This window comes from Callorhinus ursinus, unplaced genomic scaffold (genome assembly GCF_003265705.2).
Source record: "Callorhinus ursinus isolate GAN/ISIS: 27379988/994484 unplaced genomic scaffold, GSC_fseal_2.0 scaffold2, whole genome shotgun sequence".
Classification (NCBI taxonomy): domain Eukaryota; kingdom Metazoa; phylum Chordata; class Mammalia; order Carnivora; family Otariidae; genus Callorhinus; species Callorhinus ursinus.
Window position 1 is genome coordinate 32,771,605 of NW_027397064.1, and position 26,680 is coordinate 32,798,284.

General features: G+C 38.0%; 2 protein-coding genes across 19 annotated transcripts in view; one reads left to right on the forward strand and one right to left on the reverse strand.

Annotated features, from left to right (window-relative positions):
* Positions 1 to 18,654, forward strand: part of ORC2 (origin recognition complex subunit 2) — a 42,664-nt gene extending 24,010 nt beyond the window's left edge. For all 6 annotated transcript variants that reach the window (XM_025893663.2, XM_073880427.1, XM_025893688.2 and 3 more), the window contains 10 exons: positions 647 to 840; positions 2,072 to 2,170; positions 4,678 to 4,787; positions 7,031 to 7,163; positions 8,022 to 8,118; positions 10,883 to 11,029; positions 11,568 to 11,739; positions 13,983 to 14,044; positions 14,698 to 14,816; positions 16,907 to 18,654. In XM_025893663.2, coding sequence (XP_025749448.1) covers positions 647 to 840; positions 2,072 to 2,170; positions 4,678 to 4,787; positions 7,031 to 7,163; positions 8,022 to 8,118; positions 10,883 to 11,029; positions 11,568 to 11,739; positions 13,983 to 14,044; positions 14,698 to 14,816; positions 16,907 to 16,993 — 1,220 coding nt within the window. In that variant the 3' untranslated portion in view covers positions 16,994 to 18,654. The remainder of the gene's footprint in view (positions 1 to 646; positions 841 to 2,071; positions 2,171 to 4,677; positions 4,788 to 7,030; positions 7,164 to 8,021; positions 8,119 to 10,882; positions 11,030 to 11,567; positions 11,740 to 13,982; positions 14,045 to 14,697; positions 14,817 to 16,906) is intronic.
* Positions 13,132 to 26,680, reverse strand: part of NIF3L1 (NGG1 interacting factor 3 like 1) — a 32,678-nt gene continuing 19,129 nt past the window's right edge. For 10 of the 13 annotated variants that reach the window (XM_025893774.2, XM_025893732.2, XM_025893724.2 and 7 more), the window contains one exon: positions 20,140 to 22,682. In XM_025893774.2, the coding sequence (XP_025749559.1) occupies positions 22,498 to 22,682 (185 nt within the window). In that variant the 3' untranslated portion in view covers positions 20,140 to 22,497. Of the gene's footprint in view, positions 14,969 to 15,810; positions 15,870 to 17,651; positions 17,738 to 19,346; positions 19,512 to 20,139; positions 22,683 to 26,680 lie in introns of those variants that run through there. The other 3 variants (XR_012374710.1, XR_012374712.1, XM_073880493.1) reach the window with 3 other exon arrangements.

Consider the following 26,680-nt stretch of genomic DNA (forward strand, 5'->3'; position numbering starts at 1 on the left):
ACCCACGTTCTTCTAGTCTTCTTGTTTGCCACCAGCATTTTTCATCTGTAGGTTTGATGCTTCATATTGCAAATGGCTTCTTTACCTCTAAGCTATTGGTATAAATAAGGGGCTTTCCCTCCATAAGTGAGAGAAATCTTTTCCAGAAGCTTCTAATTTCCCCTCAAGTTTCATTGATCAGAGGGTTACATAGCCAATCCTGGTTGCAAAAGAGGCTGGGAAAACAAGTATCTGGCAGAGGAAAAGATAATTACCAAGATTATTTATTCCTTAGGGTGAGACACATTGCCACATTTTACAAAATTGGAGTTCGTTAGCAAGGAAGAAGAAAAGAAATGATACTAGGTATGATTGACAGTTTCGGCCACAGTTCCCGGGTGTGAGGCATTGTTGGTTGCTTTACATACCTTTCAGTGTGATCTTCCCAGTGGTTCATTAAATTAGGCACTATGAGCCTCATTTGATAAATGAGGAAACTGGTGCTCAGAAAACTTTACATAATAACTAGCTCTGGTGAAATCATCAGCAAGTAATGACAAAACCAGGAGTGAAATTCTCTTATTTCAAAGTCCACGCTCTTTCCATTACCCTTCAGTGCCTTTCTTGTCAAACTGTCAAATTTTCCCAATTGCTTTCCCCCCCACAGTTCCAAGGTCTCATTCTGACAGTGAAAGTGAATATTCTGCTTCCAACTCAGAAGATGATGACGGGGTTGCACAAGAATATGAAGAGGACACTAATGAAGTCATATTGAGCCAAAAGATTCCATCTCAGAATAGAGCCATTTCAGCTCCTATTTGCAAAGAAACACCTTCTAAGAAAATGAAAAGAGATAAAACAGTAAGTGGAGTCTTTAACCTTAAAGAAAAATTATGGAATATCTTAAAGCTAAGCTACCCTAAAAGAGATTCAAATGGGGGATCAACATAATTTTTCTTTACTTCTATATTTTCTCAGTCTTTTGCATAAATGCCTATCTATATTTGCGTCTATTTCTGAACTTTCTTTTTGGCCTGTCTGCATTCATATTCATGTACCAGTGCCATATGCTAAAGGTGACATCTCAATTCAGTTGTATAAAAATGAGCTTTTAAATAAATTTTGATTGGATAATTGGAAGCAGAACTTTTCAGTGAATACCTTTTTATATAGATTTGTTTTTGTAACGTTGATATATTCAAATCAATATAAATAGTAAGTGAAGTGGCTGTGGATCCATGTTGAGTTGTTTGGAAGAACGTTGTAAGCACCATGGCCTGAGAAAAGGCTAATTATCTGCTGTTCTGTATAAAGATTCAGAGCAGTCTAGGAAGCCTACTGCTTGAAAGCTTTTCCATCCCTTCTTACCACCATGGAGGTTAGTCCTGCCGCAAGTCCTCAGAACAAGCAGTGAGCCATTTTACTGGAACGGTAGGCAGGTCTTTTACTTTACTGTTGATATCTTCCTCATTTTCAGTTCTTCGACTGTCCTGATATTAAAAGATTTGTTAGAACTTTGTGAGGCAAAATGAAGGTCCCGATAGTTGTAAAACTCCCTTTTCTTTAAGTCTGAATGGAAATTTTATGTTGGAGTTTTTATGTTGGAACTTAGGAATCGTTTCAGACTACTTCAATCTAGTCATTTCTTTAACTTTTATGACCCCTAAGAGTTACTCAGTTTTACTACTAGAATTAAATGTCCTTGGTTCTTAATCTGTATTGTTGCTTCGAAAAGAAAATAGTGCCAAATAAAGAATTTCACCTATTTTATGCTAATGTTACTGTCTAGTTTTGATATAAGACAAACATCTAGGGATGCCTGGGTGGCTCAGTTGGTTAAGTGGCTGCCTTCGGGCTCAGGTCATGATCCCAGAGTCCTGGGATTGAGCCCTGCATCAGGCTTCCTACTCAGGGGGGAGTCTGCTTGTCCCTCCCCACCTCTTGTGCTCTTGCTTGCATGCACTCTCTCTCTCTCTCTCTCTCTCTCCTCTCTCCCTCCCCCTCTCAAATAAATAAAATCTTTAAAAATAATTTAAAAAAATTTTTAAAAACATCTGAAACTAAGAATTGATTTTGCTCTATTCACTTTCAGAGTGATTTGGTAGAAGAATATTTTGAAGCTCATAGCAGTTCAAAAGTTTTAACCTCTGACAGAACACTGCAGAAACTAAAGCGAGCTAAACTGGATCAGGTATGTTGTAAGGAAGTTACTTCTACATTTTTTTTTTTTTTTATTGTGAGATAAAAAGTACACTGCATAAACAACAAATTTGAAGGGTAAGTTTACACAAACAGAATTATTGTCCTGATAAAATGAAACACAAATTAATGTGACCTATTACATATTATATGAAATGGTAAATGGTTCACTTGAATTCTGTTTGACATACAGTAATTAAATTTTTTTCTCTACTTTATCATTTCTTCAGGATTTATGATAATCATCAGGCCATAGTTTCTTCGATATCCATGTAGCTTTAACCCACATATTCATTGAACTGCACACTGGTTGTAAAATAGACTGTGACCTCTTTTAGTTACAAACCTTGCAAAGAGCAGAGCAGATCTGCTTCTTGATATTAATGGAATAACCTGCTCAGTACTGTAAGGTAACAAGATTACTATATACTATAGTTCTGGTATCTTATTTTATAAAAAATACCAGTTATACTCGGGGTTTTGACTGAGAGAGAAGACAGAACTCATTTGAGTGAGAAAATCTTTTGAGTAGAAAGTGAGGTTGATAATCTGAGTCAAGAAGAAATTATTATTGGCTCAAAGAGTATTGAGACTTATTATTTGTAAACTAGAATTTTTGCAGTTTTCTAAGGTATCCAGGGCTTTTCACAGATACAGAAAAGAGGAGAATATAGGGTAAGCTGCTATGACCTAGAAGACCTGATGCTCTATGGTTGTTTTTGTTACCTGGCTTATTGGTAATCAGATTCAGATCAGAGACTAGCTGAAAACATGTCAAGAAGCCAGGTTGTTCCAGGGAGCAGATGAAATTAACATCTGCTTAGTGCATGTATTTCTGTATAAGCAACATGGGAGAAGGATACATGGGTCTAGAGTTAAAGCAGGATTTCATAGGACTGAGATGCTGAAAGACCTAAAATGAAAGGAACACCTGTTACCAATAATGAGGGACGGGAAGGTCTTTCATTGACTGTGACATAGCTAACCAACTCGACCCTTTAGTATTAAAAAAATATTTTACTTAAGGCATAGAATCATGGAAACATGGTAGCGCCAAAGTAAAATGCATATACAGCTTTTTGCTAGAGTTTTCATTTCAGAAAGTGAGCTGTGTGATTCACCAGCATAATTTCTAAATTTTGGGTACAGAGCAATGTACCTTCCTCAGTTTATTTACATTATCCTTTAAAAAAACTTTGCCATACTGGGGTGGCTGGCTGGCTCAGTCAGTAAAGCATGTGACTCTTACTCTTGGGATTGTTTGAGTCCCACATTGGGTGTGGAGATTACTTAAAAATAAAATCTTATTTACTTACTTACTTACTTATTTGTTTAATTTTAAGTCCTCTTCACACTTTCACGACCCTGAGATCAAGAACTGAGCTGAGATCAAGAGTTGGATGCTTATCCAACTGAGCCACCCAGGTGCCTCTTAAAAATAAAATCTAAAAGAAAAAAACAAAAAACTTCGCTGTACTTATCAAAGATGGATTTGTTAGAAGAAGCTTTTAGGGGTAAAAGCTTTTAGGGGTAAAAGCTTCTGGTGGGCATCTGTGACCCTTGATCTTGGGGTCATTGGTTTGAGCCCCACGTTGAGGATAGAGATCACTTAATAAATAATAGTTAAAAAAAATCAAACGTTAATGGGGCATCTGGGTGGTTCAGTCAGAAGAGCCTCTGACTTGACATCAGGTCTTGCTTGATCTCAGGGTCATGAGTTCATGCCCTGTGGTGGGCATGGAGCCTACTTAAAAAAAAAAAATAGCTTTTGGAAGAGAATGATACAGGCTTATTTTACTAGTGATAATGGTAAATTATAAAGAACTTTTAATATTTTCTGGGAATTCGTATTTCATTGTTACCATAAGATTTCACATTTCATCAAATTCATAGGTTTTTAAAAATCTGTCTGGATTTGTTGTAAAAGCCAGGAGGCAGGTTTAATCATCTTCTTACGGTAATGATCTTAGAAATTAAAGCCTTATGTTTGGAATTTATAATCATAGAAATGGTTCTAGACAAAACTTGGGAAGTTCTTTACTGTTACATATTTGTACTGAAAACAGTAATTAAAACTTTTTAAGAAAACGAGTGCCGGGGTTGCTCATTTGGTTGGGCATCTGGCTCCTGGTTTTGGCTGGCGTCATGATTTTAGGGTCGTGGGATCGAATCCTGTGTTAGGCTCCACACTAGGCGTGGAGCCTGCTTGGGATTCTCTCTTTCCCTCTCCCTCTGCCCCTCCCCCTGCACTCATGCACATGCTCTCTCTCTCTCGCTCTTGATCTCGCACTAAGAAAAAATTTTTTTAAAGACAAATACTTAAATCATACTTGAAATATTATGTGTATTCAGTTGATGCACTCATTACCAAACCTGATTACAGTAATATTTCCACTAATGGCCCCTTTTAACCTCTACCTCTAGTGAAATATTTTTAGTTTGGATTGATTTTGATGTAAATGGTTTGAGAATGATTTTCTTCCCTTCTTTTTTTTAAAGCAAACTTTGCGTAACTTACTGAGCAAAGTTTCTCCTTCCTTTTCTGCTGAGCTTAAACAACTAAATCAACAATATGAACAATTATTTTATAAATGGATGTTGCAGTTACGGTATGTACTATTATTATTTCATACCCTTGTAAAATAACAACATATTTATATCTGTTAAAGCAATTTAACATTAAGTTTTCTTTTTACAATCAACTTGATAATTTTTATATATAAAAATTTGAAAAAAATAGGTATTTTCCTAATTTTATGACTCACATGTAGAAATTTCATACAGTATGACTCATCTTAAATTCTAGTTTTCAAGAAATGTGTCTAAATTTATCAGATGTGAAAGCCACTGGTAAAATAACTTAGAATTTCTTAGAATTCTAAGTTACTACTTATAAAAGTATTTGAAAATCTAATTTGTCAAGAGTGCTAAGATCAGTGACATTTAAGTCCAGTTTTCCACAGCAAAGTTCCTAAAAAGAAATATTTATTTTAATCTCATTCTATTTTCATGTACTATAGATCTTCAGAATTTTGTGATATCTGTCCTATAAACATTATTTTACCATTTTAAAATTATTTCTTAGAATATTTTTTCAATTTTACCATTTTTCAGATACTTCATTAAAATAACTAGAAGAATTATTAAACTGTTTTTACTATAATTACTTTTATACTTTTATTAAAAAGGATCTTAGTATAAGGAAGTGCTCAAAAAGTATGCTACTGTAAATATATACTCACAGTTACACAGTCACTGGAATAAGTAAGAAGGCAGGTCCACAAAGCAATAAACACAGAAATTGACACAATTTTCCCCATTGATCCTGGTTTTCTTTTGCCAATAATACATCAGTGTTATGCTTACCTTCCCTGCTAGGACCTCAGCTTCTCTCAATAACTATTTATAGATCTGTTCATTATAAATTTGTAAAGTAGCTCTTCACTCTGATCCCATCCCCCAGAGACCAGTTCCTCCTTCCAGTATGTCAACTCTGATAACTTGTTCAGCTTTGCTTCCCAGCCTAGACCTCAGTCAACTACTTCAATAGAATTGCCAACTCTCTGAATTCCCTTTTTTTCCGCTGCTGCTACCTTGCTAATCTCTACTTGGGGGTTATTGCGTTTCTTCTATTTCTAGGCTCCCCCTGCAATGCTACAGAGCACCATGTAAATACTGTTTCTGATTGACGTCTATGAACAATCATGGAGTCAAGTTTTAGTTTGACTCATAGTGCTTGGTGTTCTGGATCTTCTTACTCTCTTGGCTTTTGTTGCTTTTTGCATGTTGAAAACTCCCATAATTGTATCCCTGGCCCAGCCCAGGTATCACTCCTTAGCAGCAGATATGGGTATCTCAATGTATGTTGGAGGTTTCCATGTGGATGTCCTGTAAATAATTCAGTATACATAAAACTTAACTACTCTTAAATCCATCATTCCCACCTGCCCCTGCAACCTGGCACAATGAATGTCACCCCATTCATGTAGTTGCCCATGCCAGTAAAACAAGTTATTCTGAAATACTCTTGCTCACCTTCCACATCTAACCACTCTCCAAATCCTATTGATTGGACATGGAAAGCTCTTGACAACTACTATTTTTCTCCATAACACCTAATTCAGGTCCATAGTTTTTGGCAGTTTTGTCTCTCCTTCTCTCTGTTCTCCCTGTTCAGCCAGTACTATCTTCCTGAAAATACCATGCTACTTTCCTACTTAAAACATTTCAGTTAACACCTGAGTAATTTTAAATGGTCATTGTCCTTGGGGCGCCTGGGTGGCTCAGATGGTTAAGCGTCTGCCTTCGGCTCAGGTCGTGATCCCAGGGTCCTGGGATCGAGTCCCACATCGGGCTCCCTGCTAGGCGGGGAGCCTGCTTCTCTCTTTGCTTCTGCCTCTTTCTCTCTCTCTCTCTCTCTCTGAGTCTCATGAATAAATAAATAAAACATTAAATGGTCATTGTCCTTGAAATAAAATTTAATTAATGTCTTAGTTGACTTAAACAAGACCTTTGTGACCTGGCCTCTGCTAACGTTTCCTGTTTAATTATCAATTAAAACTGCTTCAGCCTGTGGAACAGTTAGTGCCTTGTCCCTGCTGTTCTCCCTTACCTCCAGCCAGCCATCACTTGAAAGGTAATAAAGAGCTGGAAAGAAAGCTACTGAAGTTGGAACTGAAGTTTGGTGTACAGATAATAGAACTGTGCTTCTACTGTGTCTAGGGGGAATCAGTGTAGTTACTTAGTCATCCCAGTCCTTTCTGTATTCTTTATCAACTTAAAGAAACTAGCTGATTATAAAAAATTAAGAGATACCAAACTTTAATTTCATGAATGCTATCTTTCCTAACAGCCTGGGGTTCAACATTGTGCTTTATGGTTTGGGTTCTAAGAGAGATTTACTAGAAAGGTTTCGAACCACTGTGCTGCAAGATTCCATTCACGTTGTCATCAACGGCTTTTTTCCTGGAATAAGTGTGAAATCGGTAAGTTTCAAAAACGTTAAAAGGAGCAATATTATATCCCTGCCAATCCATACCCCTACATTAATGAGGATGCTACTTCTCATTCTGGAACATTCAAATTTTTTTAGCCTTTCCACTAGTAGGATTGCATAGTGCTTAAGATCATATGTTTGGACTCAGGGTTCTAGCTTTGAATCCTCATCTCTGAATTTCCTACTTTGTAACTGATAAATGTATTAAATCTTAGAGAAATGTTAGTTTTGTTTACTATCCCAAATACCAACAGTACTTCTCTGAAAGACAGGATTATGGAAGACTTCGGGTTTATTATGCTTTTGTGTCACTTTGGTACTCTAAAAGTAATAATATAATAATAGTTTGTAGTTTCATAATACATTTATTATAGATCATTTTCAGTGCAAATGCTCATGTCTTTTCATCATTTGAAAACTAAACCTTGTGGCGCTGGATATTAACCGATGCAGTATTCCTCTTTAAGGGTGTTTGTCTCCTGTTTCCTCGGATGGGGTGTGGCCCCCTCAGGTCCCCCATGTCGGTGGGGGTGTGGCCCTCAGGTCTCCCATGTCGGCGGGGGTGTGGCCCTCTCAGGTTCCCCGTGTCAGCTGGGGTGGTGTTTCGCTACCCTCTCACCTGTACGTCTTCGCTCTTCTTCCATGTTCCATTTTAGCTCTAACTTATGCCAAAAGATGAACTAGATATACTTAAGTACCAGTAGAATTTTTTAAGTGGTTTTTCAGACTTGATGGGAAATCTAAATGCATTTTTAACTTATAAAAAAGGATTGATTTGTTAGTTGTATTTATACTGTATGACAGAACAAGTAGTAATTGATGTACCTCTTGCACTTTGATGATACAGATCCTGAATTCTATAACAGAAGAAGCCCTTGATCATGCGGGCACTTTCCGCAGTGTACTCGATCAGCTGGACTGGATAGTGAACAGATTGAAAGAAGGTAACATGAAGTAGATGCTCTAGTTTTAGGGTAAAGCTAAGCATGCACTTCTATTTATTCGTGTACAGGTAGATGGTCCCCACCCTAAAATGGATTGACTTACCATTTTTTGACTTTATGATGGTGCAAAAGCAATATGCATTCACTAGAAATCATACTTCGAATTTTGATCTTTTCCTGGGCTAGTGGTATGTGGTACTACACTCTTCTTGTGATGCTGGGCAATGACAGAGATCCACGGCTCCCAGTCAGCCACATGAGCATGCAAGTAAATAACCAATAAACTTATAACTATTCTGTACCCATACAACCATTCTCTTTTTAAATTTCAGTCTTCAGTAAATTACATGGGACATTCAACACTATTATAAAATAGGCTTTGTGTTTTTGCCCAACTGCAGGCTAACATAAGCATTCTGAGTACATTTAAGGTGGGCTAGGCTAAGCTATGATGTTTGGTAGGTTGAGTGTATTAAATGCATTTTTGACTTATATTTTCAAGTTAGGATGGGTTGATTGGGACATATCCCCATCTAAAACCAAGGAAAATCTGTATTATTGTATACAAAAATGTGGATTATTTCAGTAACACTTATCTCAATGCTGATTTAGATTTCTCTGAAATAATTTGTCCTTTCTTTTTTCCACGAAGTTTTTCTGTGAACTTCACTTAAACCTAACAGGAAAGAATTGCTCATACTATCTTGAATTTGTATAACCAAAGGCCTATTATTTCAGAATAGTTTTCAGGTTTTACTTGGCCCATGTGAAATGCCCCCAGGTGATAGGTGCATCTCTGGTATTTTTATATTGTTTAATATTTTTATAAAACATTTTTCTCTCTCTAATTGGAGTAACATTGCATTTGAATAGTTTCATACACTAAAATCTGTGGAATGGAAAAAAACATTTAAAGATTTTATTTATTCATTTGACAGAGAGTGCTGGGAGAGTGGCAGGCAGAGAGGGAGAAGTAGGCTCCCCACAGAGCAGGGGGAGCCCGATGTGGGACTAAATCCCAGGACCCTGGGATCATGACCTGAGCCGAAGGCAGTCACTTAACCAACCGAGCCACCCAGGCACCCCATTTTTGTTACTCTTTTGGTGTGAATGTTTTAGCTATGTGAGCATTTCAGAAAATTAAAAATAAAATTATTAGGGTCCCACAGTTGACACTTAGTCATTAAAAGAGTTTTTTTTTTTTTTTTTTAAGATTTTATTTGAGAGCGAGCGAGCACAGAGGCGAGTGAAAGGGAGAAACAGACTCCCTGCTGTGCAGGGACCCCGATGCGGGACTCAATCCCAGGACCCCGGGATCATGACCTGAGCCGAAGGCAGATGCTTAATGACTGAGCCACCCAGGCACCCCTAGTCACTTAAGAATTAAAAGGAGTGGGGTGCCTGGGTAGCTCAGACAGTTAAGTGTCCGACTCTTGGTATCAGCTCAGGTCTCGATCTCAGGGTGGTGAGTTCAAGCCCTGTGAGGCTCCACGCTGGGCATGGAACCTACTTTAAAAAAAAAAAAGTAATAATCTGATGGAGAATTTTGATATTGTTTATATGCTCATGAAAATAGGTGCCTAAGTCATTTTATATGTATATATTCATATATAATGCCTATTTTATATATTTATATAAAACATTTGTAATTATATAAATTTTAATTATATACATTTGCATATGGGTATATAATTTGAATATATAACTACACGATTCATAATTAAATATATAGTATAAGGCACATGATGTAAATATGTCAACATTTAAGTATAATTCAACTATAAAATAGAAATGTTTACAATTTAAATACTGATGATCATGGTGGCTTGTAGATTTTCCAAATGTTGTCAGAATCTTTGTTGCTATATTGTCTCTTGTCCCTCTAGCCCCATTGGGAGAGAAATTTAGTCTAAAAGGCTCATCCTCCATTATGTCCTATTTCTTAACAACTCCAGAGAGACTTATCAATGGCTTTTGAACATGTATAGGACTTCTTCCATCATAAGAAAAGTTTACTTGATTCTGCTGCCCTTCTGCACTTTTATTTTCCTAGTTCAGTGATTTCAGAGTTTTTGAAGACATATCCTGCTTTCTGCTTTTTACCTATTTCCTTAATTTCTTACTTCTGTGCTACCTGAACTATATGCTTGAAGATCACCTGTAATTTCTTACTAAACACAGGTGGCCTTGGCTCATCCTTTATCTTGATCTCTGCAAGTATTTAATGGTTTTGACAGCCCCATCCTCCAAATTCCGCCTTCATTGACCTTTAAGACATTTTTTACTTCTCTGAGTTTCCTGGTGCCTTGAGCAATATCCTAAATTCCACCCCCTCCCTTTTTTTTGTCTTCTTTGGCTTTTGTGATAATCAGGGTTTTCTCTCTTAATGCCTAGTGAGAACTTTTGGTGTGTGTGTGTCCCCTCTCCACTCCTGCCCTGCAATGCAACATGTCCAGATTTACCTCCAACCCAAAATGCATCTTCCCTTATTTTCTGTGCCTTATTGAAACTGTTTTATGATATGATTCAGGAGCTAACCATTCAACATCCAGTGCTTACTGATTTTCAGTGAATTTCCTTAAGACTTTAGTAATCTTTTGCCTCTTTTGAGGGGCTGATATCTTCTCAAATTACATACCTCTATGCAATAGTTACTTTGTCCCATACTATTCTTTGACACATCTTTTAATAAGTAGGCATTGTGTGTGGTAAAGACTTTACAAATACTCCTTGTAAATAATAATTGAATTGTCTTTCCTTTTAGATTCTTCTTTAGAACTCTTCCTTCTCATCCACAATTTGGATAGCCAAATGTTGAGAGGAGACAAAAGCCAGCAAATTATTGGACAATTGTCATCTTTACATAACATATATCTTATAGCATCTATCGATCACCTCAATGCTCCTCTCAGTAAGTATTGCCATTTTTCTTTCTCAGGATACCAGTTTTAAAAAATGTCTTAATGGTGTAAATTGCAACATTTTTATTGTTTCTCAGTACACTTTTTTTTTGTTGCATGCATAAAGTAACAGATTGCTAAAAATAAAAGTGTCCTCAGTCTGATTCAGAACATTTCTTGGAAATAAAAATTCAGATTGTAAAGGGGGTGTTTTATACCTGAAGTTTCATGAAAGAGAAGAAACTCAACTATTATTTTGGTCTTTTTCCACTTTGTGGTATTGCAATATTTATGTTATGCATTTAATTCCGAGACTTTGTGATAATCCCTATGCCTTGGTAGCACTTATTTAAACTGTATTTAATATACAAATATTCAGATTTTGATTGACAATTAGATTGTGAGGTACTGATATGGATGGGGAAATGGCAAAAATGAAAAATTTTCAGGATTCATTTTTTTAACACTTTCTTTCCTAGAGTGGAATCTAGTAACACCACAATATGACAATAATTAGTAACTCCTATTTTCTTTAATCATATGCTATAGTGTGGGATCATGCAAAGCAGAGTCTTTATAACTGGCTCTGGTATGAAACTACTACATATAGTCCTTATACTGAAGAAACCTCCTATGAGAATTCTCTTCTGGTTAAACAATCTGGATCATTACCACTTAGTTCCCTAACTCATGTCTTACGAAGCCTTACCCCTAATGCAAGGTAAGAATGAAAACTAGTTTCTTTTTTAAAAAACTCTACATTTAATGATATTCATGAGTAGCTTTTAATGGCAATTCTAAAGTCTCTACTTAAGTTTGCAGGATTAAGAGAAAGAGTAAAAAAGAGTTGCCAGTACTGGGTTATGCAGTAGCCAGACTCCTTAACAATAGTGTCAGCATTTTTTTTTTCTTAATTTTTATATTTCTAAATAAGAGCATCTCAAGATATAGTGGTCATCGTGGAGGAAAAATAATTTTGATGAATTTTACTTAAATCTGATGGTTTAATTATATATTGAACACTGTGATATAAACATGGAGCCCTTTACATGAAATAACTCCTTTGATCCTCACAACCTCTAAGGTAGATAGCAAAAGGCACAGAGATTTTGATCCAAATCTGCCTGGCTCCCAAACTCTTGCTTTTAAACATCTCTGTGTAATCTCACCAGTGAAGCCCTTTCAGCAGCCTCACCAAGAGGCATATCTGAATTAATAAAAGCTAAGAAAAGCTGGATACAGCATAAACTGGCAAAACATAAAGGGCACAATAATTAACCTGTTGAAAAAGGCTTTGAGTAGCAGATTCCTCCCGCCAAAGCACAGAATTCTAGAACAAATTTTTTTTTTTAAGATTTTATTTATTTGACAGAGAGAGACACAGTGAGAGAGGGAACACAAGCAGGGGGAGCAGGAGAGGGAGAAGCAGGCTTCCCGCAGAGCAGGGAGCCTGATGTGGGGCTTGATCCCATGACCCTGGGATCATGACCTGAGCCGAAGGCAGACGCATAACGACTGAGCCACCCAGGCGTCCCTCTAGAACAATTTTTAACAAGATGAAATGTTTAAAAACAAAAAGCCCTGTTGAGAATAATTAAAACTTGAAAGATGAAGAAAAATACTGTGTTCTTGGATGAGTGGACTGAATATTATAAAGGTAGCAGCTCCTCCTAAGTTAGGATGTGTTAGACCTATAAATTAATCCAGACATTGATGATTTTTCTTGTTTTAAATTTGACACAAAATGCAGTTTCTTAAAGAAGGTGAGACTAGCAAAGTCTTTTTCTCCCAAGAGCAATGGCACTTCTAGTTAAGATGGTACAATAATTTTCACACTTTAATGATGAATTTTGTTACTCTATAAAGCTGCTTTGTATACCTTAAGATTAGCATTGCATTAATATTGAAATGTGCATTAAATGACTAATCAAAGTTTCTATGGATTTGCAACAGAAAAAGTCTCATTCAGTCTTACTGTGCTTACTGTTAATGGACTAATGCAAGTTGCTGTGTATAGAGTTGGGAATCTATGCAACATAAGTACTCTCAACATTAAAGATGACTCTGAGTGCTCTAAAGCAAGTAATTTTTAGTTTGGCATACCCTAAGTGTCTAACTGCAATTTTGTTTCATTCTGTGAACTCCAATATTGTTTAGTCTTTATTTGGTATGAATGTGATCAAAAACTTTAACCAACTTTTAGCTGTGGAGTCACTGGCAGTATCTAGTTATAATGTGGCCATTCAGATGATCCAAATAAGCTTATAGTGCTTATTTTTTAGATTGTCTAAAAAATGTAAATGTAAAGGTTTAAAGTTTTTGCCACACCAAAGGACTCCTGGAAATCTTAGTGTGGGTGACATGCTTTCAGCCCTATAATCCACTTTATATACTTCTGTAGAAATTGATATGAAAGAATATGTACAATTTAGTGTGGAGGTATTTTTAACAAAATTGGAAGTAATATAAACATCCAAAATGAGTAGGGCAGTGGTAAGTTTGTGGTACATGATAGGTGGGCAGTCATTTCTAGGAAGACTTTTTAATGATATGGGAAGATGAGTAAGTGAAAAGGTGAGATGTAAAATGGTGTATACTATATATAAATGCATGAATTTGTTTCCACCTTGCGTCACTGACAAAGATTTGTAAAGGCAGCACACAGAAATGATCTCCACATCAAATGTTAGTGGCTGTTATGTTAGGGTTATGGCATTAATATTTTCCTCTGTACATTTTATTATATATTCCACATTTTCTAACTTGAACAACCTGTAGCCTTAAAAAAAAACTCCTAGATTTTCCTTAAAAGGAAAGGCCAGGATAGGATGTTTCCCGGAGAAAGGAACAGAAGAAAATACATACGATTTAAACCAAGTATTTTACATTATCTTTGTCTATTTTACTGTTATCTTTTGATGTTAACGTTCTGGATTTGAATTCCTGTTTTGTTTTTCTCCTTAGGGGGATTTTCAGGCTACTGATAAAGTATCAGCTGGATAACCAGGATAACCCTTCTTACCTTGGTATTTATGATATTAGATTGTGTGTGACTTTTTGTTTCAGCCCATAAATTCCTTTTCTGGAATCTAGTAATAGCGCTGCAGCGTTTCACAGGGGCAGGTACATGGTTTGCTCCGGGATCAGTTTGTCTGCCACGTGGCACGTTTTCAAGAAGCCCTGCAGAGACGCTGTTTGCCAGTGCACACCGACAGACACGTCTGGCCTGGTTTACATTTCCTATGGTAACTGTGGATATGTGTCTACCAATCACATACACTTCATATGCTGGGCATCTTAGCAGCTTTTCTTCCCCTTAGGTAAAAATGTGTTAATTTAGACAAATATTTTAATAATCGTGCAGCTCTCTTGACTTACTCGTTCCTTCTTCGAAAGTCAGCTCTATTCATGCTGCTGAAAGCTGCCCACAACATTTGTTTCACTTGGTCACAGATGACTGCTTTCAACCAGTCAGTTCCCTTTAAAATGTAAGCCACAGCGTATAATACTTAAGTGTTCTCTAGTTTCGCTTCTTCCAGAGGTACCTTTTTTTTTTTAATCAGTACTGACTGTTCTGACATACTATGGCAACAGCTTGTGTTCTTTGGTATGGGCACCCACATGTAGGGTCATGTCTTAAATGCTGACTTATGTTCACATCTCCTTTTGAACTCTCTAGGATTTTCTTTTCAAGATTTTTACCAACAGTGTCGAGAGGCATTCCTGGTCAATAGTGATCTGACACTTCGGGCCCAGTTAACTGAATTTAGGGACCACAAGCTTCTAAGGACAAAGAAGGTGAGAGTTTTGCTATTACAGCATTATATGCTAGGATTACCTTATCTCTTGTTTACTTAAGGACAAGTATGCCTTTGACTCAACTTTGATAATAAAATGCAGGTTCCATGATGGGCCACAAGGATCCGTTTAGGCGGTGTGCCATTTGAGTTCTGTAGAAAGAGATAAAGTAGAAGTACTCAGCTTCAGAGCAGAGAACTTAGAAGAGTTCTAGTCCAGAGTAATAGGCCATTAGAAATAGGAGTCAGATAATTCTATTCCTTTTTCCCCTTCTTCTTTCTACCACATTCGTTAATTGGGTCTATATGGAGCACTAAGTATTAGGATATAGTAGTAAGCAAAAGCCTAACTCCTTTCTGATAGAGCTTAAAGTCTAATGGAGGAGATGGACATTTGTCAGTCACACACACGTAAAGCTTTAACTGTGGTGTCCTATGATCAGAAAGACACATGGTTCTGAAAGACGTCAGAGTCACATCAGACCACTGAGCTGAGATCTAGAGGGAAACTAGGAGATAACTGGTCAGAGAGAAAAACTGAAAGGCCAGTGTGCCCCAAGACGAGGCTGAAAAGACAATGACGTAAGGACTAGCCCACACACTACTTTTAGGCCAAGGAAAGGATTTTAATCTTCATTTGAAAATTAAGGGAAGTCATTAAAAAAATTGTTCTGACGCTGGTACGGAGAATGGAATGGGGCAGGGTGGGGTAGGGATTGCTAAATGTCAGTGCACAGAGATCAGATAGGGAGGTGTGTTAGTAGTCATAGTAGTAGTAGAGCTGATGGTAACTTGACTAGGATGAAGAGTGAAAAGTGGTTGGAGTTCAGATACACTTGGGAGGCCAAACTGACAAGAACTGATAGATTGGATATGAGCAATCAAGAATGACTTCTGGTGTCTGGCTTGCATAACCAGAGAAATGGTGAGATCACTGGATGAGAAACATTTTTGAGGAGACAGATCATGAGTTCCTGATTGTAGTATGTTTGGACTTACTCTGAGGTTCTTTTGAGATTTCCAAATGGAGATGTCAACTAGGCAACTGGGTTTCCTAGGGAAAAAAAACAGAGGAAAGATCTGAGCTGGAGACAGATTAATCCCTGTGTATTTAGGTTGTAACGGAAACCAGGCATCGGGGGGAGAGAGATTAGAAGGCCAGGAACTAAGCCTAGAAGTCTGACATTTTATGGCCAAGTAGAAGATAAACGTGTAGAGGCAGGAGAAACAGCCAGATAGCCAGAAAGAAAACCGGAATATGATGTCATAGAAAGCAGTGTCAGGTTCTGCTAAGAGACCAAAAAGATGAAAACTGAAAATATGTACTGGATTCAGGAGTAAGGAATTCCTCAGTGGTCCAAACAGAAGGTCTTTTAATGACATGGTAATGGTGGTAGTAGCTAGGTTGCACTGGGTCGAGTGAAAGGTGAGGAAACGGAAACCAGTAATTATTGACAACTCTTCTGGAAAGGTACAGAGCTTGGGTGATAGAAATGAGAATTTAGTGAGGGTTATTTAAAAAGGGCAGCACAGAGCATGTGACTGTTGATCTCAGGGTTGTGAATTCCAGCCCGCGTTGGGTGTAGAGATTACTTTTTACATTTTTTTTTTTTTTTAAAGATTTTATTAGAGAGCATGAACAGGGGGAAGGACAGAGGCAGAGGGACAAGCAGACTTCCCACTGGGCGGGGAGCTCAGGACCCTGGGATCACAACCTGAGCAGAAGGCAGATGCTTAACCAACTGAGCCACCCAGGAACCCCTGGAGATTACTTTTTTAAAGGGGGGAGTGTAAGGGGGGGATGGAGATACCTGGTTAAAAGAACAGAGAAATCAGTAGGGTAAGATTCTAGAAAGAGCAGGAGGGTAAAGAGATCTACTCACCCTCTAGTCTTCTTTTCTACTATGAAGTGGTTTAACTATAAACTCAGTGTATTTAAATAGATAAGCCTACGTACCCTTTTGCCTTAGTCTTTACATTTCTGTATTTATATAAAATAATAAATCCTTTTTTTTTTGTTTAACCTACAACAGGGTTCACCTATATCGCTTTACAAATCACTAATGTCCAGGGTATTCTCACTTCTTTTAGGGAACTGATGGAGTGGAGTATCTGTTAATTCCTGTGGACAATGGAACACTGAGTGATTTCCTGGAAAAGGAAGAAGAGGAGTCTTGAAGTTGTCCTTTACTCTTGAATCTTTTGTGGAAGGAAGGGTTGTACCCCAGCTGCCACTCCTCTAGTCTAAAGTGTTGTGTTTACATCTAACATTAGACTCTTCCAGTGTACAAGACTTAAAGATGGGAGGGGAGGAATGTCATCAGTTAGAACCTTGATTAGCCTGGCTGGTTGGTGTACCATCTCCAGTACTATGCAGCGGTCCTCAAGTTGGAGAAAACGTGCCTTTCATTCATTACCTCTCTGGAGACTTCTTGCTGGAATGAACAGTGTGCTCAGGGACTATTTGGAGCTGGATGTTTTTGAATTTTTTTATACTGGAGATGATATTCCTAATTTTTTGAGGGCCTTTTAAACACTCCCAGAGCTGACTGTTGGCAAATGTGTTTGTTCCAGAGCATGGAAGTACAAAAACAGTGACATCACATAAATCTACTTTATTTGCTGTTCTGTCAGAGCTGACGAGTGTAAAGAAGGCAGATCATCTGCCTGTTCTTAAACGGCTTAAAAAAGGTGTGTAAGACTGGGGAACAGTAGGTGATCTAGCTTTCTCCTTTTGGATTCAGACTCCATTCTGGTGGGGTGGGGGAAGAGGGAGTGACCCTCTTCAGTTGGGATAGTGGGAAAAGCATAATGAGCATATAGGGTGTATACCCACCTTAGAAAGCACAGGAACAATAATCAGGATACGCGGAGCAGCCAACATCTGCGCCATCACCTTCATGACACAAGTAAGAAGCCAGGCTACAGAAACACAGTCCCGAATTACATTTTAGGCATTGTTTTCAAGACAACAGAAAAGAAAATGTAATTATTTTTGCATTGACATTTTTCTTCAGTGACTTACGAGTAGCATATTAATGGCTGATTTTAATCTTGACTTCTCTATCAAGTAGACCCAAAACTCACTGTAAGACATTTCAGTTTTTTTCTTAAAGTAACAATTTCAAGCCCTCTAAATACTTACATGAACCTTTTTCCTTAGGAAAGAGAAAAAGGCTAACTTTGGCCACTGGTCAGCTTATAGTCTTCACATACTCTCTAAAATATTTCATACTTGGAAATGAAATTTTTCAATAAAATATCATTGTAATAAGTGAGAACTGCTGATGCGGTACATTATCTTGTAAAGCCCTTTCATGAAACTGTTTCCCAAAATGCTCAGAATTTAAGTCTTTTCTCTTTGTGGCATATAATTTGTTAAATCCATGGATGAGGGCTTAGTCATATATAATCAAAATATTTAAAAAAACTAGTACATGAATTTGATTCTAAAAATTTTTGTTCCCAAAGGATATTCAATAAAAAGTGAGTTTCCTTCCCCTTCACCGATCCAGTCCCTTATGCAACCAGTGATAGTTTATTCCTCCAGAGGTATTCTATGCACACGGAAGGGTATGTGTCCGTATCTCCTTTTAAAAACACAAATGGTAGCATATGATACGTGCTCGTTTGCACCTTGCTTTTTTTTTTTGCTTAATATATCTAGTTTATAACTTGTAGTATAAAAAGTATATAAAATCTTTAATGACCTAATATGCAAATTTTGCATTTGCCCTTAAATATCTACTGGTTTATTTTTATAATTTTTGTGTCCATACTACTTGCAAGCAGTATGTGTCAACAGTCTATTAATAAATAAAAAGCCAATTTGGATAGAATCACTTTTTTATAGTACTGGTTTTTTACTAAATTCAAAAATTCAAAAATTTTATAAGTGCATCTTACAGATCTGAAGATCTGTAATTCTGCTAATTATTCTACACTCTTCGTCAACTTGTTTCAGTATCAATGTTCCTTATTCCCTTACCAGTTAAGAGCTTGACTGCTAAGGCCCCCAACTTCTGTTACTTGCTTCTGACAAGAGTGGAACAGACCTGAAAACCTTGAAAGATTTTTCTGGCTGCTCTTAATAAAATGGCCAAATCGGGGCGCCTGGGTGGCTCACTCGTTAAGCATCTGCCTTCAGCTCAGGTCATGATCTCGGTTCCTGGGATCGAGCCCTGCATCAGGCTCCTGCTCAACGGGGAGCCTGCTTCTCCCTCTGCCTGCCGTTCCCCCTGCCTCTGCTCTCTCTGACGAATAAATAAAATCTTAAAAATAAATTAAATGGCCAAATAAACAGGCCCAAAAAAGGCACAGAGGACGTCGAACAGGCATTCTTGCACTCTACAAAAGTTGGACATAACACTGCATTCCTGATGCAGAGAGTGCTAAATCAGTTCTTGTGATACTCTAGAAACTGATTTTCTCAGCATGTTTGTCATTTTAATACATGAACATTCATATAAAAGATGAGTGAGTTTAGGGAATGGTTAATAGATTTTGCTTATCTTTTTTTTAAAAAACTTACTTTAGAAGTCTACTTTTTTTCCCTCTAATTCACTGTGGAGCCAGCAGCATTGTTCAGAATGTTTATTCTAGGAGGTGAGAAGACTCTTCCAGCTTAGTCCTGAGTAACCATGAGAGATGAGAAAGTCAGGAGGGTCTGCCTTATCAGACCATGTGGCTCCTGAAACTGAGGAATAAAAAAAGTGTTACGCAAATGACTTTGTTCTTGGGCTTTCTGCAATTACTTGACTTCTCCCTTAGGAGAGTCTCCTACATTTTGGGATTTCAAATTGCTGTCAGAACCTTTTCATTCATGTTTGTTGAACACTTCCTACACAGAAGGCTCTGTGCTAGATAGAGGAGTTGTAAGGAATATGAAGGAAGAAATATTATGGGGTGTTAATAGCACTGAAAGTTCCAGTATTCTTAACATGTTGAAAAGAAGTTTGAAATAACTGATGCTATGGAAAAGAGAACTTTAAATGTGAGGTTAACAGAAAACTCCTTAGCACATTCTGTAACAATCTGGGCATACAGCAGCACACTTCGGCCTTGCACCCGCCCACACACTCAGATCGCTTCACTTGTGCTGCCTCACATGTGGTCCTTGAAATGGCAGCAGCCGCAGCAGCTTTCCCTCGGGAACACACAAGTGCTGAGGCCCTACTCGGGCATCTGAATCAGTCTGCATTTTTTAAACTACACCTCCATACATTCTACTGCACACTGAGTTTGAAAAGCAATGAGATATACAACTAAACAATCAACACCTTAAAGTTACCAGTTCAGAAAATTTGACAAGTGAAAATAAAGAATTCATCTTTGGTGATACTTTATTTTTAAAAAACTACAGAGGACATATTTGGGGGTATTTTTACTTAGAAACGCTAGCATGCCAGTAGAGAAACTTTAAAAATTGTAGTAACAATGGCATTCTTCAACAACAAAAAAAAACAATTTAGCAATAAGCATGTCCAATCATAAACAAATTCTTTGATCCATTAAATCCCTTCGAAACTCTAACAAAAGGAATTTAATCCACAACCTTCAGGATGAGTAACTGTTAAAGGTGAAATCATGTCCTACCTTCAGTGTGCCACAAAGGAAAAAAAGGTTTTAAGCATCACTGCCCCCAAGCTATTTCTTAAGCATCATCTCTGACCATTATCATTCCTGCCTCCTGCTTTCTGCCCGGACAATAACGGATGACTTACTTGGGCTTTTTCAGTGCACTACCTACCGCTGGTTCAAGCTGTGCCTCTTGACTGAACTCCACCCCCTTGCCCCAGGAAACCTTCCCTGCAAGCCCTCTGCGTATCTTTACCATAGGGAATTACCATAAACCCTGAAGTACCATCCAAACTTCCGTCCTGTTCTCCCCACATCGCCATGGGCCCGGCACAAAGAACACAAACAATGACTGAGGCAAACGCCACTAAGAGTCTCTCAAAGCTGTCTGCTCTCCCACTGGCTCGACTTTGATGTCGACCTTTCCCCATCGAAGTTTTCTCCTTGGCTTCTGATGCTTTGCGGATTCTCCACCCACCTCCTCTCCTGGCTCCTCCTCCAACCCTCGAATTGGGGGCATTTCTTAAGGCTCGGTCTTATTGGTTATTTCTGTGGTGAATCAACAATATTACAGGTGAACCACCAAGAATAATTTTTAAGTTAGGATCCCAAATCCTCCAGGAGATGACTGGTAGGATAAGGGTCCTACAAAAGAAAGAAAATGCTTTCCTTTCTCATCTTAGACGGTATTTTAAAAGACTCGCTTTTGTCATTACCAAAGGAAAAATCTCAGCAGAGAAACTGGAAATATATATAGAAGAATTCGAAAGAAAAAACTCCCATACTACCCAGAGAAAATCCCAGCTAAAATGGATTTTTTTCCTTCAGGATTTCTTACAAACCTCCTGTATCAGGTTTCTCGTCAATGTTCATTAAGAAGTAGTTAAGAACACAGACTTCTCGTCAATGTTCATTAAGAAGTAGTTAAGAACACAGACTTCTGAGTTAAGAACACAGCCTGGGTGGCTCAGTTGGTTAAGCAACTGCCTTCGGCTCAGGTCATGATCCTGGAGTCCCAGGATCGAGTCCTGCATCGGGCTCCCTGCTCAGCGGGGAGTCTGCTTCTCCCTCTGACCCTCCCCCCTCTCATGCTCGCTCTCTCAAACAAATAAATAAAATCTTTAAAAAAAAAAAAAAAAAAGAACACAGACTTCTGGAGCCAGACTACCTGAGTTTGTGTCCAAACTCCCATCATTTCCTAGCCATGTGGCCTTGGGCAAACTACTTAACCTGTTTCAGTTTACTCATCTGTAAAATGGAAATCATAATACCTATATTCTTGTTTCTCAAGATTGAAAGTGTTTATAACATACCTGAGAATGCCTAGCACAAAGTTAATATTGTATGATAACTGGGATTATTCTAAAAGCTAACCATTTTTATATTACTAAGAAAATTCCATGGGTGTTACACGCAAACAATGAATCATGGAACACTACATCAAAAACTAATGATGTAATGTATGGTGATTAACATAACAATAAAAATATTACTAATAAAATTCCAGGTGAGTTACCTAAAAAGCAATAAAACAATAGTCATGAATAATGATCATCTATATTAAAAAAAAAAACATAAAACCTCATCCTGATTCTGAAATTTAGGTGAAAGATTAGTGATCTGAGAATGGGAACATAGAGATAGACATTATCACCCCCTAGAGGGGTGATACCTAGAAATAAGTGTTCCAATCTCAAGTTTTTTAAAGTATATTTTTAAACTAACCAAGGGCAGAGAGATCTAGAACGACACATCCCATCTATAAGTAAGCTAAGGAGAAGACTGCTTGAGCAACTTACCCAGAATGTTAAGTAAACAGATTTCAGTGGATCTCGCCTGTAGTTTATAATGAATATATGCTTTACATTGTATAATCATCTTAATTCATCTTATAATGAATACTTGTTCTTGAATGGTAGTTATGTTATGGTTTTTACCATATGAGCTACAGAACATTTGGTGAAGCAGATTTACAAACCAGAAATAATGTACATTCTAAGACATTCTTCCAGGAGGATTCTAACTCCACTGATTCACGTTATACATTCAAGTTGGGAGGCAATCAATTTGCAGACTGTCATCCTGTTATTTATGCTATATATGCTTTATACCACATGAAGAGGGTCCCTGTCTGTCTCTGACAGGATAATATTAATCTTATTCTCCAAGTGAGCACCCAGCATATCTCGAAGATCAGAAAGAAAGCCTCGTTCAGTGTTGCTATGTTCACAGAGGATGACGTTTATTCCTTGGGACACAGCATCCAGAACATCATGATGGGACATCTCACCTGCCAACAAAGGAAAGAGCAAACACTTAAATATTAGACATGGAGTCTGTAGAATGCTGAACCATAAGTCAGGTACAGGTTTTCTTACATGTCCTCCAACTTATTTATTATTTATTTATTTATTTATTTATTTTTTAAAAGATTTTATTTGACAGAGAGAGACACAGCGAGAGAGGGAACACAAGCTCCAGAGAGTGAGAGAGGGAGAAGCAGGCCTCCCACCAAGCAGGGAGCCCAATGTGGGGCTCGAACCCAGGACCCTGGGATCATGACCTGTGCCGAAGGCAGACACTCAACAACTGAGCCACCCAGGCGCCCCTACATGTCCTCCAATTTAGAAAGAGACCATCCCACTGAGAATTCCAAATTCTTTCTCCTTGGCCTGCTCAAGACAAGTATCTAAAGCCGCATATGCAACAGTTTCTAACACTGCCAGAACCAGACCCATAAGGACACCCATTCCAAATGTTTCCATTAGGGGCGCTTGGGGGGCTCACTGGTTAAACTTCTCTCTTAATCTCAGTTCACCTCTTGATCTCAGGGTTATGAATTTGAACCCTGCCTTGGGCTCCATGCTGGGCCTGGAGCCTACTTTAAAAAAAAAAACAAAAAACACAAAATGTTTCCATTATAAAATAAGTGACCACTGTTAAGTAAACTGGGGCTTTCAGAAAACTCTCTCGTATAAATATTACATAACAAATACCTCCAGAAAATCCTAGGTATACTTTCCAAAGACTCCTTTATGCTTTGTGAACACCAAAATTTTCAGTATAAACTCTAGTCTAATTCATAAAGATGAAATGAGTTTAAGGTTATTTCTAAAAGACAAGCTAAAAAAATAAAAATAAAAACAGGGCATTTATTTTCCTTTGACTTCGGCAAAATTTCCAGAAATTCTGAAGTTACTGGCAGAAGAGGATCTCATCTTTTATAAAAAGATTTTGGGAAAACTCAAGTGTTTTGAATTTTTAAAAACCCCATTTGTGAATCTGATGACTTCAAATTTAACAGCAAAAAGACACTGCACAATTTGGCTTGTTCATAACAGGCATAATTTTGAAATATGTTTAGAGTCCTAAAATTTAGCATTAAAAAAATAAGAAAAAAAGGTTTTTTCTCCCTGAGAAATTTTCAACCCCCCACACTTCCCCCTGCTCCCCAACATATGAAATTTCATAATATGGGATAGTTTTTATTCAAGCACCTTTTAAAATGTCTTTTTTTTTTTTTAGGATTTTATTTACTTATTTATTTTAGAGAACGCACGAGCAGAGGGGCAGAGGGGGAGAGAGACTCTCAAGCAGACTGCCTGCGGAGCGTGGTGCCCAGCCTCCCGACCCTGAGATCATGACCAGAGCTGAAACTGAGAGTCGGATGTTTGACCGACTGAGCCACCCAGGCGCACCCAAAATATCTTAATCTGTAATAGTGAAATATCTTAATCTGTAATAGAAAAAAGACCCTAACGGGCTCAAGTTAGAAGGCATGCTTCAGGAGAGACAAGTTCAGTGGCCTAGACGGTTAGAAATGCTCTAAGGAGAAGGTGTGAAAGTGGAGGAGTCTGCAAAGACTCTGCAATAATAGCTGAATAATAGTTGAATAAAAGCTAAAAGGGAAGCAAGGCCTAGCTCAGGATGGTAGCTGTGGGAAAGAAAGAGCAAATGAGAGAGAATTTATATTTGTAAGGAGCAAGCACCCCATCTGCTGGTCCTTCCACAATATTGCCCTTAATGACCTGATACTACCATGTTCCGCTCAAGGGAAGGGTGACGGACATCAGCACAGGCCTGTGTGTGGTCTCTGAGCTGGGTACTTTTCATCCCTAAAGTTATAACTCAAAGTGATACCTCAGAGATCACAGACAACCAAGGTCAGCCAGATAAGACACTTTGTATTTCCCCAAGTAACCAGATAGGAAGGCTATTTTAACAATTTTGAATTGCATTAATTTATCTTTGCACATATTGCTTAATAGTTAAAAAAAAAAAAACCCTAGTTTTAAGAAAGTCATTATTTATGAAAAAACAATCACATGCTCCAAACTGAGAGATATGCCACAAAACAAATGGTCTATACTCTTCAAAAATGACAGTGCTCTGGACAAAGATGCATTCTAGATGCAGTGACCATGGAGGGACTAGATACCAATCAGAAAAAGAAATGATACAATTCTGATCAATTGGCAAAATTTAAATATAGACTACATATTAAATAGGTGTTTTAACAATATTAAATTCCTGTATTTCATCACTGTGCGTGGTCATATAATGTCTTCATCCTTAGGAGACATATACTGATGTATTTAGGGATAAGATAAAAGGTCATGTATACAATTTATTACAAAATGGTTTTGGGGGAAACACATAAACAGAAATATATTTATACACACACCCATAAATATTTATACACACATATATATGTGACACAGAATGTGCAAATGTAGCAAAATATAACCATCAGTAATCTTTATTACTCATTTATTTTTTTAAGTAGCTCCATGCTCAGTGTGGAGCCCAATATAGGGCTTGAACTCACGACCCTGAGATCAAGACCTGAGCCGAGATCAAGTCAGACATTTAACCGATTAAGCCACCCAGGTGCCCCATAACCATTAGTAATCTTAAGTGAAGGGCATACAAAAGTTCATTGTACTATCCTTGCAACTTTTCCCCAAGTCTGAAATTTTTTCAAAGTAAAATGCTGTAATTATATATATATATATATATATTTTTTTTTTTAAAGATTTTATTTATTTATTTGACAGAGAGAGACACAGCGAGAGAGGGAACACAAGCAGGGGGAGTGGGAGAGGGAGAAGCAGGCTTCCCGCAGAGCAGGGAACCTGATGAGGGTCTTAATCCCAGGACCCTAGGATCATGACATGAGCTGAAGGCAGATGCTTAACGACTGAGCCACCCAGGCGCCCCTTACATTTTTTTAAGATTTATTTATTTAACAGTGAGAGAGAAAGAGAGAGCAAGGAGAAGAGCAGAGGGAGAGGGAGACAAGCAGACTCCCTGCTGAGCAAGGAGCCTGATGCGGGACCCGATCCCACAACCGTTAAGATCATGACCCGAGCTGAAACTTTAAGAGTTAGACGCTTAACCAACTGAGCCACCCAGGTGCCCCTACAGTTAATTTTAAAATAGTCATGGGGAGCCTGGGTGGCTCAGCCGGCTGAGCATCCGACTCTTGGTTTCAGCTCAGGTCATGATCTCAGGGTTGTGGGATCGGGCCCCAGGTCAGTCTCTATGCTCAGCAGGGAGTCAGCTTGAAGATTCTCTCCTCTACCCCTCCCCTGCTCGCTTTTGCTCTCTAAAATAAGTATTTAAAAAATTAAAACAATAAATACTAAAATTAGTCATATAATGCTATAAGATAGTCTGTCAAATTGCTTATGCATTGAAAGCTTTTTCCTTTTTTTTTTTTTTTAAAGATTTTATTTATTTATTTGACAGAGAGACACAGCGAGAGAGGGAACACAAGCAGGGGGAGCGGGAGAGGGAGAAGCAGGCTTCCCACTGAGCAGGGAGCCCGATGCAGGGCTCAATCCCAGGACCCCGAGACCATGACCTGAGCCGAAGGCAGACACTTAACAACTAAGCCACTCAGGCTCCCCTGAAAGTTTACTTCAATCTGGTACAAGTTGGAGGGCTTATAAAAATTATAACATCTTTAGAAGAATAGAAAACGGGTAACGGTTGTGTATATTTTTAATAAGTTCAGAGCAATTACATCAGGCTTGCTCAGATGCTGCACCTCTATACTTCTGGATGTGACAATGTTAAGTTCAGCAGCCTCTGAAGGAGGGTGTGCTAGATAATAAGGGGCACGGACATGGGGGGCAGGAGAGGAGTAATAATGCAGAGGCTTAGGAAGTAGCCATGGGAATGGCCAGGGGGTTAAGACCCTGGATTCTGGTCCTAGAAGTCAAAAAGGTAATTTTTTTTTAAACATCTTGTTTTTAAGTAATCTCTGTACCCAACGTGGGGCTC